Source organism: Microcaecilia unicolor, chromosome 3, assembly GCF_901765095.1.
Source record: "Microcaecilia unicolor chromosome 3, aMicUni1.1, whole genome shotgun sequence".
Classification (NCBI taxonomy): Eukaryota; Metazoa; Chordata; class Amphibia; order Gymnophiona; family Siphonopidae; genus Microcaecilia; species Microcaecilia unicolor.
The window spans coordinates 339,107,693-339,128,948 of record NC_044033.1 but is presented as its reverse complement, the minus strand read 5'-3'; the positions used below and the strand labels follow the sequence as shown (position 1 = coordinate 339,128,948).

Sequence of the window (21,256 nt, the reverse complement as noted above, 5' to 3'; positions counted from 1 at the left end):
ACGTGGAGACGTTGCATAGGTTCACTTAAGGTTAGGGATTCAGCCTAGGTCGTCCCCGAACATTTTCACAGATCATTTTTAAAAAAAGAAAAAGCGCCGGAGAAGTCAACAGCAGTAATAACTTTCTCTAGAGGTCTCATGACTCTCATCCGCTGCAGTTACCCTTAACCCCATCAAATTTAAAACAATTTGTTTGCACTGAGTATAAAAAAAAAAAAAAAGGCGCAGGGGCAGGGCATGTCATAAAACAAACTCAGCTGCCGATTGCCGAAGAGTCACACAAACTGGAACAGCGCCATAAAAGTTTATTACAGGAGCCCTCATAATACTACACTGCTGCTGCCCAAGATGTAAACTTGCAGCGTTGACGTTTTAGCCCTTAGCCCGCGAAAAACGACTTACTAGAAGCGGCCAAATCATGCCCTGCTCACCATCAAAGTCCACTTCCCATTTGTAGATACGAAACACACTGCCGAGAGCGACAACTGAAACAGAAAGCGCTCGGTTCGCCGCCAAATTAAAACTAGGATTTGCTGGCCTCCGCTGCATCTCCCCTCTTTCCCTTTATTATTTGTTTTCCGTGGGCCTGTATTCTCCTCCTCCCGTCTCTTAAATTTCTTTGCAGGGCACAGGGAACCGAGTCCCCAGAACTTGCTCCTAGCTAGCGCTTTATTTTATTTATTCTTAAAAAAAAGAAGGGAGAGGCAGTGTGTCTGCGAAGCGCTTTGCACGGTGTGCAACAAGGTGTGCATGCAAGGCCGGCAGCAGGAAAAGCCTGCACACTGTGCACCACTTTAGAATTCATATACTACTACTACTACTACTACTACTACTACTACTTAGCATTTCTATAGCGCTGCCAGGGTTACGCAGCGCTGTACAAGTTTAGACAAGGGGAAGGACAGTCCCTGCTCAAGAGAGCTTACAATCTAAAGGAGTAGTGTCCGTAGATCGTGTACCTACATACAAAATGGGGAAAGGGGGGGGGGAAACACGTGTGTATGTATGTGCGTGTTCTTGCCATATGCAATGCCGGCAAAGCGACAGACACCTCTTTCCCTGCAGCCCCTTGAGCGGGGATTTACAGGAAAAGGCGCCTTCTCCAGCAGCCCAGCACTGACCGGGCAATAGTGGGGGAGCGAGGAAGCAGGAGCGCATGCGCACAGCTCGCGCGCCACATTTGGCGGGAGGGGGCGTGCCCCAGTGCTCTTTGTTTGATGGAATTTTTGTTTAGGGTAGAGTTTGCTCGTCTCACTGCAACCTGTTTCCTCCTCCTCCTTTTTTTTTCTTTTTCGCTGCTCTCTCTCTGGACTTCATTCTGGCACTGGCAGTGGTGCTGGAGCACTTTGGAGACTGCCTTCGCCTCCTGCTGCTGCTGCTCCTGCTCCTCCTCCTTCCCGGTATACACATTATGGCCAGGCGACCGAGGCACAGGTAAGGCATCCCTGCGCTCACATGAAGAATTTTGCTCGTTTTATTTCTAGATGACCCACTGCTCCAATTTGTGTGTTTTAGTTCAGTTTAGTTTACTTTGCAACTGGGGCTGTCAGGCCGTGCACTTCTTTTTTTTGGCAGCAATCTAGTGACTGCACCATCCCTTGCTTACGAAAAGAAATTGCAGGTGGGAGAGAACTTGACGGGACTTGGAAAGAGTTAACGTGTGTCCGCCAATCGTTTTGTATTAATAATGCCTTTATGTCTTCGTGATCTGCGCGGTAGGAAAATAGAAATTGCTGTAAACAGAAAGAGGACTGTTTGCATTGCAGTACACGAGCATATAGCAGATAGAAGGATGGATGGATGAATGTTAGAAATAAAATTGACTGCAGGTAGTTCATTTAAATTTCATTCATTCTTTCTGGACCTGAACTGTGCATGTCAGGTGACAGGCGCGCTGAGAAGGCGGCGATTAAAACTTTAACAGTTCTCGGTTGTAGCTCTGTGCTAACTTGGGAGTTGGAGAGCAGATCGTGCCTGGGGTGACGCGTACTTGTTGTCCCCGCGTGTCACTAGAGATGTCGCTGCTCATGAAGGTGTTCAGCAGATAACACAGCAGTGGCACCTCCTCGCGCATTTTTTAGCTCTCCCGTGAAGCGGGGAGGGGGGATCTGGCCTCCGTGCTGTCATTGCTTCCCGCAGGCTCCCTCCCCCTTCATTTCAGCCGCAAGGAGCTTGTCTGAGATCTGGTCTCTGTTTAACCGACTGGTAGAGGTATTGGCAGCGCCTCGTGGTCTCCTGGTGTGACTGCTGCTAGCTTGGAGTTTGTTTTCAGCACGGGCACGTGGGTTCTTCCTCCTACCCTTCCCCCTCTAGCTCCCCTTTCGCTTTGGCACCTGCCTGAAGGGATCTTTTAGGGACTTTCCCTTTAAATATTGGAGGAAGGTTGTCTCCCTCCCCAGCCAAAGTTGTACAGGGACAGATACTCAGCAGCCAGGCGGTAAGTGAACTGATCCCCATGACTGTCACCTTGAACTCAGGGGGCAAAGGATCGGCCTTCCCAGGCCTTGATTATGGACTGCCCTTGATTATTTAATGGGAAAGTGCCAAAATCAAGATTGTAAATCTAAATGCAGAGAACCCACCCATTCATGCTTAGAGGAAAGCATGGACCATAGCCCTATCCTGGGCGGATTAGGGCAGGCAGTGCTTATCATATGTTATTCTGTTTCCTGGAGGCAAAGGAATAGGGCAAAATAAATGTACAAAGTAGGGATCCATTGGATAGCCTCAGTGTATCCCTGCTTTCCCCACCCTCTTTTTCTGAAAAGGTAGTAACTTAGGGGGTACTTTTACTAAGCGGCGATAAGCGCTATTGTTTGCTTTCCACGTTCCAAAATGTACTACCGCGGGGTGCACTCAGGCGTGCCCTGAGGTTGTTCAGGCACCTGCATCTCAGGCGCTAAAAAATACTTTTTAGTTTTTTAGCGCTGAGGGTAGAGAGAAGGTGTGCCCAGTGCTATTTGGTTAGAGCAGCTACATGCCAATCGATTAGTGCATGAGCCCTTTCCGCCTACTAAATAGAGGCTCACACGCTAATGACCACAAGTTAATTTGGAAATTAGCACCTGGCCACTAATGGGGAAAAATGGAAATGCAGTCATTTTACAGTCACGCTAAAAGTGACCTAATTGCGCTGGGAAATCCATGCGCTAATCAGAGAGCATGGCCCCTTTTAGCACAGCTTAGTAAAAGGGCAAAATTTGTTGTCCCTTTCCCTCTATTTGTACTATCAGTTGCCTAATTTAATTTCCTTCTGAATTAAGTTTAGCCTGCATGGCAGTAGATCTTAACCACAGTGGCAGAGCACACTTCTATTAACCCTTGCAGTTTGCCTGGGATTATGAAGTCGTACTGGATGCTGTGTGCATCGTTGAAATTCAAAATGAGTTAGCTTGGTTGTGATAAGCTGTAAGGCTGCATTCTTAATACATTTTCTGTTTTTTTGTGAATTCATTAGTCTGAAGTTTCACTTGCTGTCATCAGTCTCCAAACTGACACAGCTGCAATCTATCAAGACTGTAGATGGAGTTTCAGACAGGATGAGTTGTATATCTTGAAGATGAAAATAAAGAGCTGCTTTAGAGAACACATATTAAAAATGCACATACAAAATCTTCCCCCCCTCCCCCCCACGTGCCTGTGGGAAAAAAAATCTTTATTAAAGTAACCCATTTTTGCTCAGTGTTCCAAAATTGTGTTTAGAAATCTAGAGTGGAAAATAAAAATGTGAGCAAAAATGGGTTAATGCCCAAGATAAGGGAAGACAATTTCTGTTACAGCAGATTGTTGGTTGATGTACAAAAATTGTGGTATTGGAGAAATATCCAGCTGAAATGTAGTTTTGTTATGTACCTAACCCCAAATACAGCTGTGAGAACAGTGGGGTGTTTCTTTACTTAAATTCCTGACTCTGGGGAAATCCCTTATTATGAATTTAGATGAATACAGGCATTTCAAATACTGCTCAGGGTAGTGAAGAGTTCCATTAAGATAAATAAGTACAAATTAGCATAATACGGAGTGGAAAGTAGTTTGATAATTCTCAAGTTACTGTAGAAACCTTACTTTGTTGGATTACCTTTTGCCTGCTTGATCATGGGCAGTGGGTGTGTTGGGTATTAGTGTTTATTTACAAAACAATGAAGGAGATCACTTGATGACCTTAGTTGAAAATTAATTATGAGAGAGACTTATGCCTCAAAGATTTCTCACATTTCATCCCTAGGATCATAGGAGCTAACTTTTCAAAATGATTGGGGGTGCTGAACCCAGTGGAATTTACCCCTCCCTGGACACACTTGAGGAGTTTGCTCAATATTGGGGGTGCTCAATCTCTTATGCCTAGGATAGTAAACTTTCTCTTGGCTTTTATTACTTTAAAGAGCAGGAGGGAGTGTATTCCCTTTTATTTAACAAAACTTTTTCATGGAACATGACACCGGCTTGTTTGTTTGAATACACCTGCTAGAGTATTTCACAAGTTATGATTTTTTTTTTTTGAACATACACTTTTGTAAAGGACATGCAATCTCCAGTCTTTGTTTTTGTCAGCCCCGGACTTTGTAATTTATATTAAATTTTCATTGGCGGAAAGGTTGCCAAATGTGTAACTCACCACTGATCTAACAGTATGAGCAGGTCTAAACATGCAGATTCATAATCAGGTCGCCAGCCCTTTCACTTGTATCTGTGGATACCAAAAACAGTAGAACCAGTTCAGAATATCAGAGCAAAATCTTGTTGTGCAAGTTTTCAAGATTTTGCCTTTGTAAAGTGGGGGGGGGGGGGGGGGGGGTACTTGTGTATGTGTGCTTTGTAACGTGGTATTCTTTCCATCCTCCTGCTTGCTCTTTTCCACAGTATATACAGCAGTGATGAAGATGATGATGAAATCGAGATGTATGATCATGATTATGATGGTCTGCTTTCCAAGGCAGGGAAACGCCATCTAGGGAAGACTAGATGGACACGCGAAGAGGTGAGGCACACAGCTTTACGAGTTTGCAAATGCAAAAGCAGTCTGTAAATTTGTGAGATAAGTGGGCTGATCTCAGTAAAGGCTAACTTTCCGTGTGTGATCAAAAATGTAACCTCTGCAGTGTCTCATTGTACGTTACAGAGGGGCATGTTTTTGCATGAAGGTAGCCTTGGAGTATCTGAAGACATATAACTTCAGCCATCTTTGTTTGAACTGGTTGCCAGGCAAGAAGGGAGGAGCTTTCAGGTCTTATTGTGGTGCTAACTGAGATTTCAGTGGGGTTAAAAAAAAAACCCCTCCTTGTCCAGGTCATCTGTGTCTAGTTGTCAAACTTTCTCGCTCTCATCAGGGAGCCACCATGCCAGGCCTTCAATATATATATGTTTGATGCTGCTTTCGACTCCTGACTTGTCACTTTTATCTTATCCTTGTGTCCTTCTGTCTGTCTGTCCTTCCCTTATCCTTATTGATCCTGTCTGTTTGACCTGATTTAGATTGTAAGCTCTTTTGAGCAGGGACTGTCTTTCTTCATGTTCAATTGTAAAGTGCTGCGTACGACTGGTAGCGCTATAGAAGTGATTTATAATTTTATTATATAGTCAGCACTCGCATATGTGGCATTATGTGACTTCAAGAGCAGGATGTCTCTTACTGGGTGTTGGGGTGAGTGTTACTTTTTTAGCACTTCTAATGCAAGCCCATGCACATACTAGGGGATATGAGCTGGAGTATCCATTAATCCCTTCTGGGTCCTTAGTTGTGTTGATGCTTCAAAGCAATACAAACTGCATTACCCAAAATCTGACATCAAACAGTTACAATTCTTTTGTGGGTTTTCGTATAAAGGAGTTGGACCGGAGAAGTGTTGTCACAGATATTAGGATGGTGATAAGCTGGCTTATTAATAATGTAAAACACTGAGGCTACACAACGTAATCAAGTGTTAGGACCTTTTGTAATGGTTAACTTGTTTGTCAGATCATTATTCTCAAATGATCAATTGGGCTTGGTGAGCAGGAAAAAATACAACCTACAGCAAGCCAAATGTAGACAACTGGGTGATCTTTATTAAAGAAGGAGGAGGCAAGAACAGGGAAGGGTAATGATTGGAGTTCAAGTAGTGTGACTAGTGATCATTTATCTATCTATCTTTCTTTCTTGATACTCTAATCACGTTTAGTCTAGTTCCTAGAGTGGCTTACAAGTATAAAACAATAATAACAAGTTCAAAAAAGCAAAAGCCCTCCAAACTGCTCTGAAAGCCCCCTACTCCAACACTTCCCCCCTCAACCCTATTCACTGTGTGAGCACTTAAAGTCCATTTGTAGGTACAGTCCTTGAAAATGATGAATTTGCCCTTTTAATAGTGTTGTTTTCTGGCCCCCCTTGCTGTCTGAGAACTTGCATTCTTCACCACCTTGTTTTATGTCAGTACCAGGGCTGCACAATCAATGTGTTAATAACACATTAATTGTTTAGCATAAAAACACAATTAGCACAATGCCAGAGGGGGTGGGGGTTCACCTTAATTCCTTGCATTGGCTGCTTCTTTGTGTATTCCAAGCCTTGTTCTAGTGCTCTAGTAGCTCTTGGGGAACTTCAAGCCTCATTCTGGTGTTCTAATAGCCTCTGTTGGCTTTCCAAGCCTTAGCGCCCATTATATTCCTATATAGTCTCACTCACACACACAAGGAGTACTCAGGCTTCATATACTACAGCAGGACATGTTTTTCCACTCCTACCCTAGATGAGATAACATTTAACCATTTCTCTGACCTCACGTGCAACTTTCTTTAAATCAATCACCTTACTTTCTAACTCTTCCTAATTTCTTACCTATCTGTATGTTACATCCTTGCTTTACCCTTCACTATCACTTACAATGTTCTATTACGTATTGTGTTGACATTGTAAATAGTATACCATGCCATACTTTGTTTTTGAATATTTTTACAGCTGTAGTTGCCTATTGCTCATATTTGATCTATTCTTACTGTACACCGCCTTGAGTGAATTCCTTCAAAAAGGCAGTAAATAAATCCTAATAAATAAATAAATAAATAATGTGGCTTACTGAGGATGTTGGAAGGAGCATCTTCCACTATTGACTCTTTTAGAACTATGGATCTTCCCTCAGAGCCACCCATGCTGCTGGCCCTATTCAGAGCTGCTGCCTTTGACCCCTCCCCCCCAAAAAAACTTCTGGTACTGCTGATTTCTATCCCCCCACCACACTTCAGAGCTTCTGGTGCCACTGACCCCTCCCCCCCAGCCTCATAGCTGCTGGTGCCTCTAACACCCCTCCCCTGTGAGAGTTGCTGGTGTGCTGGGTCACTGGAACCCTCCTGAAAGCAGGTATTGAGGCTGGACCCCCTCAGAGCCTCTGGTAAGAAAGAGTTGGGAAATCATCAGACACAAGCACCTGCACAGTTCATGCTCTATCCCTCAGTGTCCCTCACTGAAATCATGCTGCAACAGGAGGAGAGAGTGAATTGTTGCATATTGGGCTGCTTCCTCCTCCTCTGTCTGCTTAGAGTAGACTACTTATGTGAATCGCTGGGGGGGGGGGCTCTGTAGAGCCCCACAGTTTACATGAGCAGTTGACTCTAGGCAGCCACATGGGAAGGGAGCAGCCACATATGCAGCTATTCATTCTCTCCTCCTCTTGCAGTACAATTTCAGCTGTGGAGAGGGAGACAGTATGCACAGCTGCAGCCTGTGGCTGTGGATAACAGGGGGCTGTGCACAGCAAGATGTTTATGTGCAACGGGGATGAGAGAAAGCAGAGTGTACACCAGTGCTTCCCAAACCTGGCCCTGGAGGCACCCCAGCTGGTCAAGTTTTCAGGATATTCACAATGAATATTCATGAGATAGATTTGCATGCAGAATTTTCAAAAATTTGCAGGTTTTTTTTGTGTTTGTAGAGAATTCTCCCAGGAGTAAAACCTGATGCTAGCAGAAGGCACTGCTTTACTTGTATAAAGGTTGCTTGGAGTTTTACCCTCTTATTCATGCCATCTTCCTCCCACTACTGGCTCCCAGAAGAAGAACAAGCTGGTAGTAAAAGGGAGTTGAAATCAAACACAGTCCTCAGCAGTATGGTAGCAGAATAACTTATGCAAATTGCTAGTTCTTTGGGATGCTAAAGTTTGCTAGTGTCACCCCATTATTGTGGAGAGGAGAGATCTGTGAATGGCATTGTTGGAGAAGGAAAGGGAATGGGACTTGATATACTGCCTTTCTGTGGTTTTTGCAACTACATTCAAAGTAGTTTACTTGGAGGGGCATAATCGAACAGAAACGCCTATCTCCATGGGCGTTTATCTCCGAGAACGGGTCCGTGAAGGGGCGGACCCAAGCGTATTTTCGAAAAAATTAGACGTCCATGTTTTATTCGCCAAGTTGTGAGCTGGGCGTTTTTGCTTTTCAGCGATAATGGACAATGAAATCGCCCAGCTCAAAAACGAATAAATCCAAGGCATTTGTTCGTGGGAGGGGCCAGGAGTCGTAGTGCACTGGTCCCTCTAACATGCCAGGACACCAACCAGGCACCCTAGGGGGCACTTTTACAAAAACAGAACAAAAGGTAAAAGAGCTCCCAGGTGCATAGCACCCTTCCCTTGTGTGTAGAGCCCCCCAAATCCCCCTCAAAACCCACTGCCCACAAGTCTACACCATTACTATAGCCCTAAGAAGTGAAGGGGGGCACCTACATGTGGGTACAGTGGGTTCGGGGGGGGGTTGGACGACTAAGCATTAAGCAGCACAATTGTAACAGGTAGGGGGGGGATGGGCCTGGGTCCACCTGCCTGAAGTCCACTGCACCCCCTAACAACTGCTCCAGGGACCTGCATACTGCTGCCAGGGAGGTGGGTATGACATTTGAGGGTCAAAATAAAAAGTTGTGAAACATCATTTTTTGAGGTGGGAGGGGGTTTATGACCACTGGGGGAGTCAGGGGAGGTCATCCCCGATTCCCTCCAGTGGTCATCTGGTCATTTAGGGCACTTTTTGGGGCCTTATTCGTGAAAAAACAGGGTCCAGGAAAAGTGCCCTAAATTCTAGCTAAAAAACGCATACTTTTGTCCCATTATCTGTGAAATGCGCCCATCTCTGTTCGGCAGATAACCACGCCCCAGTTCCGCCTTCGCCACACCTCTGACACGCCCCCATCAACTTTGTCCGCATCCGCGACGGAGTGCAGTTGAAAACGTCCAAAATCGGCTTTCGATTATACCGCTTTATTCGTTTTTGTGAGATAAACGCCCATCTCCCGATTTAGGTCGGAACTTGGGCGTTTTTCTCGTTCGATTATAAGCTGGATAGTATATACAGGTACTTATTTGTACTTGGGCAATGGAGGTTTACTGACTTGCCCAGAGTCACAAGGAGCTGCAGTGGGAATTGAACCCAGTTCCCCAGGATCAAAGTCTGCTGCACTGACCACTAGGCTACTCCTCCACTCCAGGAAGGGGGAGAAGGGTGATGTTGCAGTGTTTGGGAGGGGGAGAGAGGGAGGGTGCTACACCGTTGGAGGGGGGGGGGAGAAAAGAGATGGGCTGCATTGTTAGGTATGGAAAGGGAGAAAAGAGCGGTTGCATTTTTTTTGTGGTACAAAAAAATGCAGCGCCTCTCTCTTCTCTTCCCTCCCTAAGAACATAGCTGTACACTTTTCATTAGCCTGATGGCAGGATCTTGGCCTGGTATCTTGTGTTTTGTGTTGTTTTTGCTTTTATTATGGCCTGGCAGTTTTGTCCTGTTCCTTTTGAATTTCCAACTCAATATGTCCTGCACTACTGCACTAAGGGCCTCTTTTACAAAGCTGTGCTAGCGATTCCTACATGGCAAATGAGAGGAAGCCCATTCAATTCCTATGGGCTTCGTCTCATTTGCTGTGCGGGAATTGCTAACGTGGCTTTGTAAATGAGGCCCGAAGTGCCTTAGTTTATTCACAACTGTGAAGAGAGAAAATGGCAACAGACAACAATAAACTTTTGTTGAACACAACAATGTGTACATGTAAAATTTTGTACATTTGGATCCTACGATTAATCGCACTATGAAAAATTTTAATCATGATTAATTGTGCAATTAAAACTTTTGATGGATGTACAGCCCTAGTTAATACAATACTACAAAATGTTAAAGAACTGTTTGACAACATGAATTTTTCAAATTTTTAATTTTCAGCTATTAACTTTGGCAGATGTTCCCACAATTAAAAAAGTAAGCTATCATTGTCCTTTCTTGGTCTATGATGCTTTGCCCAACACAACCTGAGATAGCAATACTATAGGGATCATTATTTTGGGCTTCTGTGACTTTTCATCCAATTGCCTCATCCGTGCTTTACCTCTCTCATGTATAGATGTTCCATATTTGCCCCAGTACTTGCAAAGTAAGGCATGTGGGCAACTTTCTCAGAAAGCCCAGCTCAATCGTAGCAAAGACAGGAGCCTTTAAAGGACTGTCAGGTTCCAGTTTATTTCTTCAAATCACAATGCGATATATGAATAAGGCTGTTAATCTTTCTCTCTTGGTGAATGTGTCAGTGCTTCATCTTCCCAGTGCACTTGACATTGACAGGCCCAACATGCAGGTGAATTTCCTGAACAGCAAGACCTTGTACCATCATGCTGGCCCCTTTTGCCTATTAAAGTTTACAGTGTGACTTAGCTATAGATATGTAGACAGGACTGGCAGGGTGCAGTAGACAAATTTATTTATCTGGGAGGTGAAAATATGATGGAGAGCGTTATAGTTAATTTCCCCTCATTCTCATTTTTACTCAGGAGCAGTGTTTTTTCTCTCTGTGGTCTGAATAAGATCGACAAATACAGTATCTATTTTATTGAGTTTTGAATAAATTAGAAATAAGTGTTGGAACTTCTGAACACTGCAGAATCGAACTGTCTGTTCTGACCTGGGGTTACTATGGCAACTGGGCAAAACAACAAGGTCAAAGAGTATATGGTTACTGAGCAACCAGAGACCACCATGCAGCAGCCAGGTGAAAACTATCAGGACTGAACAGAAAACAATAATAACATTTCGGTCCTAATTAAGAAGAAAATTCATAGAAACCAGGATGAAGACTCTCACAGATGAGTCAGAAGAGCTAGTGAGTGGTAGGTGGACTAGGTACTGACAATATTCAGTTTCCATCGATTTGGCTAAAACTCGAATGAGCTTTTTAAAAACGTTTGATTTTTTTTGGACACAGTTCCATGTTCTAGAAAACCTCTGTTTCCCATGTTGTTTATAATTTATCGGAAAAAACATTAAGTAGTATTTCCTCCTACTAAGGCTTTCCACCATCCTGATTACTTTTCCAATGTTCCTTTAGACTTACTTAACAGAAATTGAGAACTTGTTTCCTGTCTTCTGCCGTCTTCCAAATTTTTGGTAAATTTATTTATTTTGGCTGGTATTTAAAGCAAGGTAGGCAGAAGCTCCCTTTAGATTTGCAATAAGTAAACAATTGTTTGGAATGAAGAAAGGTTTTGAGCTTTCAGGCTGCATGAATTCTCTTGTCTGTAGAGGAATAGCTGGATTGTTTGTAGTTATAATAATGTTGGGAAATGCTGTATCACTTAAGGCCTTGATCTTCAGTCCCAGTCCTTGAGGAGCGCCAACAGGCCAAGTTTTCAGGATATTGCTAATGAATATGTATGAGGGAGGTCTGCATACAATGAAGGTAATAGGCATGCAGAGCTCTCTTGGACATACTGTAGTCATTAGGGATATCCTGAAAACCTTACCTGTTGGCAGCCCTCAGGACTAAGAGTGAAGACCAAGGCTTTAAGGTGTCTCCTGGTTTGGCCAAGTAACAGCAGGTCCTCTGTGTCCAAATCTCATTAAGAGGGGCATTTTCAATATGACGTCTAAACCTGATTTTGTATGTTTTCCTGAAAACATAAAAAAATCAAGTTCCAGACAGACATTTTTCTGCTTCAAAAATCGCTATCTTTTTGTTTTGAAAATGGCCATTTGCTTAATGTTCTTGTGCTAAGTGCGTCTATAATCATGGATCATTTTCGAAAAAAAAAAAAATCCAAGGGAAAAAGGCACAAAAACAAGCCACTGGGATGTATGGGGTGGGGGCAACATTCTTAGTAGACTGGCCATACAAACGTCCCAGCAGAGCAGTGGGGCACCCTAGGAAGCACTGCAGTGCACTTCACATAAAAGAGTAGCAAATCACCAGGACTGGATGCTATTCATCCCAGAGTACTGATAGAATTGAAAATTGAACTTGAAGAACTATTGCTAATAATATGTAATTTTATCTTTAAAATCAAGCATGGATAAGATGGAGGGAAGCCAAAAAGCTTCCAGAGGTGATCGGGGAAATTATAGACCGGTGAGCCTGACATTGGTGCAGGGCAAAATGGTAGAGACTATTATAAAGAACAGAATTACAGAGCATATTCAAAAGCATGGATTAATTAAACAAAACCAACATGGATTTAGTGAAGGGAAATCACCAGTCTATTACATTTCTTTGAAGAGGTGAACAAACGTGGATAAAGGTGAGCTGGTGAGCCAGTTAATATTGTGTATCTGGATTTTCAAAAGGCATTTTACAAAGTACCTCATGAAAGGCTCCAGAGGAAATTGGAGAGTCATGGGATATGCGGTAGTGTGCTATTGTGGATTAAAAACTGGTTAAAAGATAGAAAACAGAGAGTAGGGTTAAATGGTCAGTATTCTCAATGGAGAAGGGTAGATAATGGGTTCCCCAGGGGTCTGTGTTGAGACTGCTGCTTTTTAACATATTTATAACTGATGTAGTAATGGGAGTAACTAGTGAGGTGATTAAATTTGTTGACAACACAAAGTTATTCAAAGTTGTTAAATCACAAGAGGATTGTAGAAAATTACAAGAGGACCTTACGAGAGTTGGAGACTGGGCATCCAAATGGCAGGACTGGGCATCCAAATGGCAGATGATGTTTAAGCAAGTGTAAAGTAATGCATGTGGGAAAGAGGAACCCAAACTATAGCTACGTAATGCAAGGTGCACACTAGGAGTCGCTGACCAGGAAAGAATCTAGGTGTCATTGTTGAAGATACATTGAAAACCTCTGCTCACTGTGTGGCGGCAGCTAAGAAAGCAAATAGAATGGTATTATTAGGAAAGGAATAGGAATCAAAAATGAGGACGTTATAATACCTTTGTATCGCACCATGGTGTGTCCGCACCTCGACTATTGTGTGCAATTCTGGTCACTGCATCTCAAAAAAGATATAGTGGAATTAGGAAAGGTACAGAGAAGGGTGACAAAAATGATAAAGGGGATGGGACGACTTCCCTATGTGGAAAGGCTGAAGCGGCTAGGGCTGTTTAGCTTGGAGAAAAGACAGCTGAGGGGAGATATGATAGAGGTCCATAAAATAATGAGCGGAGTAGAATGGGTAGACGTGAATTGATTGTTTACTCTTTCCAAAAATACTAGGACTAGGGGGCATGCAATGAAGCTACAAAGCAGTAAATTTAAAACAAATCAGAGAAAATGTTTCTTCACTCAACCTGTAATTAAACTCTGGAATTCGTTGCTAGAGAATGTAGTAAAAGCAATTAGCTTAGTGGGGTTTTAAAAAGGTTTGGACGGCTTCCTAAAAGAAAAGTCCATAAGCCATTATTAAAATGGACCTGGGGAAAATCCATAGCTTATTGCTAGGATAAGCAGCATAAAATGTATTGTACTGTTTGGAGATCTTGCCAGGTAGTTGCAGCCTGGATTGGCCACTGTTGGAAACAGGATGCTGGGCTTGATGGGCCTTTGGTCTGTCCTAGTATGGCAATACTTATGTTCTTATGTACACATCTAACTGTTAGCCCCTTATATTGTATGGTGAGCCCTCCAAAACCTACCAAAAACCTACTATACCCAACTGTACACCACTAGAATAGCCCTTATCACTGCAGGTATTGCCTATATGTGGGTACAATAGGTTTTTAGTGGGTTTTGGATGACTCACACTTTGTAACAGAGTGGAATATAGGCCTGGGTTCCCTTCTCTACAGTGCACTGCACTGACTACTAGACTACCCAAGGGACCTGCTTGCCATAACATCTAAAGCTGTTGTAGAGGCTGGTATGTACTGTTTCTTTCACATTTGTGGGGAGTGAGAGGGGGTTAGTGACCACTGAGGTAGTAAGGGGTCCCTCCGGTGGTCACTTGGTCATTTAGGGCACCTTTTTGTGATTTAGTCGTGATTGAACCAGGTCTAGACCAAAACATCTTTTAGCCCTGGACATTTTTGCTTTATTCCATTATGGCAGAAAAACGTCCTAGTTTTGAGAATACACTGCATTCAAACTGCATAGCAAAGGCTTTTGAAAATTAGCGATTTGGAAGTTTTGGCAAAAAAAAGTCCATCTGCCACTTTGTGCTGCATTTTGGACGTTTTTTTGTTTCAAAAATGAGCTCCTAAATTTCTTAAAAAGAACCACCAGTATGCCAAATGTTCCAATCACCTGTTGCATGTTTTACTCTCCTTTGAGGAGCATGAAAAACAACTATACTGTATTTTTTGGCTTGTTGAACCAGATTGAGGGCCAGATGCATCAACCAAACGTTAAAAAATCTAAAACGTTAAAGTCCCTAACAAATTTTTAAAAAACGAAGGGTGCACCAAAAAAAAAAGTCGCACATGTTCGGTGCGGTACTGTAAAGTACAGTGCATCAAACCTGTGTAATCCCCGTCGGTAATTGGCCCCTAACGCATGCGCAGAGCAGCCAAGCGTTATGCTGGCTGCTCTGCGCATGCCACAAATGTCAAAATTACCAAAAAAACAAAAAAAAAACAAACAGGTTGCATGGATCGGGAGGGGGCAAAGGCGCTCATCAGGAGCGTCCTTCACATACGGCCTTGCCCCTGCCCCGCCCGAATTCGCTGCTGCTCCCCGCTCCCCCCCCCCCCCCCGCTTCAAAACCAAAATAAAAATCAAACTAACTTTTAAGGCTACCTCGGCCCCCCTCCCTCCCTTCACACAGAGGCAGAGGCGCTGCACGGGCCCGGTGGAGGGGGGGAATGGTGGTGACGACCCCAGGAGGGGGCGGGGCACAGGGCGGAGGATGTCGGGAGGCGGGGCTGGGAAAGAGACAGGGAAGGAGGGGGGGCCGGGGCAGCCTTAAAAGTTAGTTTGATTTTGATTTTTATTTTGGTTTTGAAGCGGGGGGGGGGGAGCGGGGAGCGGGGAGCAGCGGCGAATTCGGGTGGGTGGGGGCAAGGACGTCCATGAAGGACGCTCCTGATGAGCGCCTTTGCCCCCTCCCGATCCTTTTTTGTTAGTTTCATTTTTATTTTAGGCAGAGGGAAGCAGGGAGCTCACTTTTCTTTTTAAACATGATTTTTATGGTGCAGGGGCCAGCGGGGAGATGACAGCTCAGGCCTTAACGACAGGTCTGAGCTCACGTTAAATTTCTGACGGTAAGTGATTCGTTGCTATCATCGGTATGGTTAGTGCATTCCAAATTGTCAACATTTCAATGGTAGTTTCTCGTTTGCATTCCGGTTTCGTTAGCTGCTAGCTTCGTTGGAAAATGGCCTTTGATGCATGCTACGGTTGAAAATTTCTTCGTTAAGGGTAAGTAAAGGGTCGTTAAAAGGGTCGTTAAGGTTTAGTGCATCTGGCCCTGAGTTTGCTTTCTACATCAAAGACCCTGCCAACAGAAACGATGCAGAAAGCTACTGTGAATGGCAGGGGAAAATGGTAATGTCTTCCTTTTTGTGTTACAAGTGTTTGGGGTCTAAACAGCTGGCAGTAGTCAGAGCCCATGTCAGTGACACAGCCTAGTTATACTGTCATGCTGACCTGGCTGTCTGTTCCGTACTAATGGTGTTTTCCTCTCCTTATCTCAGGATGAGAAGCTAAAGAGACTGGTGGAGCAGAATGGCACAGAAGACTGGAAAGTTATTGCCAGTTTCCTGCCTGTAAGTGAAATTGTTTTTTGTTTTGCCTTCTTTGTTAAAGTGGTTGGGGGAAGCGGGGTTCTAAGCCTCCTGAACCCCAGTCATTGCCCAGAAGCAACATTTATGTGTGGGATTCAGGCTGCCAGATTTTAAGGAGTTTGTGTTCTGTGACCATCTGCTGTGTACTTGTGGAGGAGTAGCCTAATGGATAGTGCAGTGGCCTGAACCAAGGGAATGAGTTTGATTCCCTCTGCAGCTCCTTGTGACTCTGGGCAAGTCGCTTAACTTTCCATTGCCTCAGGTACAAAATAAGTACTTGTATGTAACATGTAAACCATTTTGATTGTAACCACAGAAAGGCGGTGTATCAATCCCATCCCTTTATTATTGGGAGAAGGTGAAGATGAATTGGATTGAAAGCCCATGATACTTTAACTTTTAGTCTTCTCCACATTCCCTTTATAAATGATGGAGAGCAGGTCTGGCTAGTTCTGCTTGAACTGGAAACTGAAATGTAGCGGAAGGTGACCACGCGAAAAAAGGTAATAGGTACAAAAGTGGCATCTTTTTTTTAAACTCAACTTCTTCTGTTTTGGTAGAGCGATGTACCAAATGCCACCACCTCTCCTGTTGCTCCCCAAAACCTCTGTTTATATGACACATGTTTATTTCTTTATAATCTTGCTATCCTGTATCAAAATAGTTACAATAAATAAAATACTTCAATAATACAATTTCAAATAAAATAACTAATAAGTATATCCCCTTGAACACTAGTACTGAACTCTTGCTCTCAGCCTCTTTAAGTAGCCCAGTGCCATACTTAATGACTAGAAGACCTTTTGTATCAGCCACATGCCCTTTAGAAAATTTGTTCAAACAGCTGAACCCTAGCCAACTTTCAGTATTTCAAATAATGGCGCTCACTTTGCAGTTCTGAAGGAAGAATGTTCCACAAATGCAAACTAAAACAACTGAACACTGTTGGAGTAGAGGAGTAGCCTAAGGTTAGAGTGGCAGCTTCTTTTGATCTTGGGCAAGTCTCTTAACTCTCCATTTCCTCAGGTACAAAGTTATATTGTGAGTCCTTCCAGGAACAGAAAAATACCTACTGTACCCGATTGTACGGCACTTCAAAGTCTTGCAGGCGGTATATAAGAAATTTAAAATAAATAAATATCTGATGTTATTGACAGTTGAATGTCATTTGTACAGGGTACAGTAAGCAATGTTTTATTTGAAGACTGAAGGATTCTAGCTGACTCATTATGCAAGAATTTACATAAACATTAAGGACAAAAACTTAAAAATCATTAACATTTAAAATGAAATACTAACATCCATAGGTAGCCAATGCCCTGTATACCATATAGGATTCAGAGAGTCATATTTTAATGCCCTCATTAAACATTGTCTTGATCAGGATACTCTGTGGCTGAATGCCTATAAATTACATGCTAACATAGTAGATGATGGTAGGAAATGTCCATTCAGTGCACACTCATTCCTGACCACTAATTTGTTGAAGAGCCATCAGTAAAACAATTTCCATTTACCAGCCGTAGAATCTAAGCACCTATAGAATATTACTTCTTATCCAAGATGGCTTTTATCATCTTTCTCCGTTGCACTCTTCAGAATCTACAGTTGTTTAAAATGACAAATGAAATGTTGGTGGCATTTCTAGAGTTATTTTATACCATTTTCAAATGAAAGATTAAATAAAAGAATTTATTTTTCTACTTTATCATTTTGCATTTGCTATTTGCAAATAGTACACACTAAAACAAAATCTGAAAATTTTAAAAAAGGGCACAAAATAAATGGTATAAATTTAAAATGAAATATACTATAGTATACTATACTAGAGGCTTGTATCTCACCAAATCTGTTTAAAAAAGTTACAAGGTGGGTAACAAAAAGACCCAAGTATAACAGTCATATAGGTACCAAACAAACAAAATGTATAACTTATGTGTAACTATATACAAATCAATCACGTAAATTCACAAAACATTTGCAAAACGATAAGAGGAAGAAGAACAAATATCCTGTGGAAGAAGGTTCCAAATTCTAATGGCATGGAAACCTAAAGATTGACCATATAGCGATCTATTTTTTTTAAAAAATATATATATACCTTTCAAAGATGGTAGCTGTAAAATAAGACGATCCATACTTCAACCCTTGAAAGAAGTACCTGTCAAAAAATAATAAAAAAATAAAAGAAAATCATCTAGCATATCATCATATAGGGCTAGATTCTATATATGGCACCTGAATTTCATAAGTAAAAAATATTTACCTACGTGTATTCTCTAACGTACACCTAAATTTTATAGAACAGGCTTAAATTTCCATGTGGTATGTAGAATAACTCTGAGCACCTCGCCATGCTACCAAATTTGGTTGCATCCATTTCTTGGCATAAATCCCAATGCCTATATTAGGCTAAGAATGAGTGTATTCTATAATAATATGCATAGATTTTAGAAATGCCCATTCCACACCTACAACCACACCCCCTTTTCAACTGTTAAACTTAGAATTTATGCGCACCATCTTACAGTTGTGCATGTATATCTTAATGCCAGTTAGTGCTAATTGCTTGTTAACATCCAATTGACAGCACTGATTAGCTAGTTAAACAATAAAGTTGCATGCATTCTTATAGAATATGCTTTGATTTCCACTTGGAAATTAAGGCACAATATACAGAATCCAGCAGATAATGTCTTAAAAACTAAAGTACAAAGTTTGTTCTTCTATGGAGAGTCAATGAAGACCAGCAAATAATGAGGTCACATGATCAAATCTGGATAAATGTTGCATCAGGAAGTGCCAGTGAGATAAAATTTCTAGATGTAATAATCGACTGCTTCTTGGTGTAACTGGTCCAGGAAACGGCGAGAGGGGGAGCCATTTTGGATCTGGTCCTTGGTGACATGCAGGGCATAGTACGAGAGGTGGTGGTGTTGGGTCCCCTGGAAAACAGTGATCATAACATGATCAAGTATGAGCTATCTGGGATGAACCTGCAAAGGAAATCTACTGCAGCTGCATTTAATTTTCGAAAGGGCGACTATATTAAAATGAGGAAAATGGTTAAAAAGAAAGTAAAAGGATCAGCTGCTAAGGTTAGGACACTAAATCGGGCGTACCATTTTGGAAGCCCAGTCCAGATTCATTCCACATATTTGCAAAGGTGGAAAGAAGAGAAAACATCAGCCTGCATGGTTAAAAGGTGAAGTAAAATAGGCCATTACAGCCAAAAGATTGTCCTTCAAAGAATGGAAAAAGGACCCAAATGAGGACAGTAAGAAGCAACATAAGCACTGGTAAGTCAGATGCAAAGCATTAATAAAGAAGGCTAAAAAAGAATATGAAGAGAAGCTTGCCGCAGAGGCTAAAACTTGCAGTAACAACTTTTTCAGATACATCAGAAGCAGAAAACCTGCGGGGAAATCCATGGGGCTGTTAGATTACGAAGGAGCAAAGGGGGGGGGGGGGGGCGCTCAGGGAGGACAAGGCCATAGTGGAGAAACTGAATAAATTCTTTGCTTCTGTCTTTACTGAAGAAGATGTAAGAGATCTGCCTGTACCAGAAATGGTTTTCAAGGGTGATGATTCGGAGGAACTGAAAGAAATCTTTGTGAACCTGGAAGATGTACTGAACCAAATGGACAAATTTAAAGAGTAGTAAATCACCTGGACTAGATGGCATACATCCAAGGGTGCTCAAAGAACTCAAGCATCAAATTGCTGATCTGCTGTTAGTAATATGTAACCTGTCAATAAAATCGTCCATACTACCTGAAGATTGGAGGGTGGCCAATGTGATGCTGATTTTTAAAAATGGTCCTAGGGGTGCGTTGGTGCCAGGCAAAATAGTGGAAAGTATTATAAAGAATAAAATTACAGAACATGTAGACAAATATGGTTTAATGGGACAGAGTCAGCATGGGTTCAGCTAAGGGAAGTCTTGCCTCACCAATTTGCTTCATTTCTTTGAATGTGTTAATAAACCTGTGGATAAAGGTGAGCCGGTTGATGTACTGTATCTACATTTTCAGAAAGCTTTTGATAAAGTTCCTCTTGAGATACTCCTGAGAGTCATGGGATAGGAGGCAAGGTTCTGGTATGGATTGGGAATTGGTTATTGGACAGAAAACAGAGGGTCGGGTTAAATGGTCATTTCTCTCAATGGAGGAGGGTGAACAGTGGAGTTCCGCAGGGATCTGTATTTAACATGTTTATAAATGATATTGAAATCAGAATGATGAGTGAGGTGATTAAATTTGCAGATGATACAAAACTATTAAAGGCTGTTAAAACATGAGTGGACTATGAAATATTGCAGGAAGACCTTAGGAAATTGGGCAACCAAATAGCAGATGAAATTTAATGTGGACAAATGCAAGGTGATGCACATTGGAAAGAATAATCCAAATCATAGTTACCTGATTCAAGGGTCAACACTCAAGAGAAAGATCTAGGTGTCATAGATAATACACTGAAATCTTCTGCTTAGTGTGCAGCAGCAGCCCAAAAAAAGCAAACAGGATGCTAGGAATTAATATGAAAGGATTGGTGAATAAGACCAAAAATACTATAATGCCTTTGTATCGCTCCATGTTGTGACCACATTTTGAGTATTGCATTCAGTTCTGGTCGCCGTATCACAAAAAAGATATAGTGGAATTAGAAGAGTGACCAAAATGATAAAGGGGCTTGAACTCGTCTCGTATGAGGAAAGGCTAAAGAGGTCAGGGCTCTTCAGCTTGGAAAAGAGACAGACAGATGAGGGGAGATATGATTGAGGTCTAAAAAATCCTCAGTGGTGTAGAAGTAAATCGATTTTTTTTTTACTCGTTCCAAAAGTACAAAGGCTAGGGAACACTCGAGGAAGTTACCTGAAAATACCTTTAAAACAAATAGGAGGAAATATTTTTTTCACTCAACGAATAGTTAAGCTTTGGAACTCCTTGCCAGAGGATGTAGTAACAGCAGTTAGCATATCTGGGTTTAAAAAAGGTTTGGACAAGTTCCTGGAAGAAAAGTCTATAGTGTGCTATTGAGACTGATATGGGGAGGCAACTGCTTGCCCCGGAATTGGTAGCATGCAATGTTGCTGATAATTGGGGTTCTGCCAGGTACTTGTGACCACTGTTTGGAAAATAGGATGCTGGGCTGGATGGACCATTGATCTGAGCCAGCATGGCTATTCTTATTTAATCTACTTTTCCTGCAAATAAGCCTAGCAGCTGTGTTCTGAATCAGCCTTAGCTTCTTCAATAATTTCTGCAAAATACCTAGATATAATGTATTACAGTAGTCCAGAAATGACAAAAT

The 21,256-nt window shown here is 42.2% G+C and overlaps 1 protein-coding gene across 1 annotated transcript in view; it reads left to right on the top strand.

The window, feature by feature from the left end:
- The first annotated feature begins 1,284 nt into the window (after positions 1 to 1,284).
- MYB (MYB proto-oncogene, transcription factor) overlaps positions 1,285 to 21,256 on the top strand; it is a 99,252-nt gene continuing 79,280 nt past the window's right edge. Inside the window, 3 exon segments of the mRNA XM_030198450.1 lie at positions 1,285 to 1,434; positions 4,861 to 4,978; positions 15,854 to 15,925. Of these exon segments, the coding sequence (XP_030054310.1) occupies positions 1,412 to 1,434; positions 4,861 to 4,978; positions 15,854 to 15,925 (213 nt within the window). The 5' untranslated portion in view covers positions 1,285 to 1,411.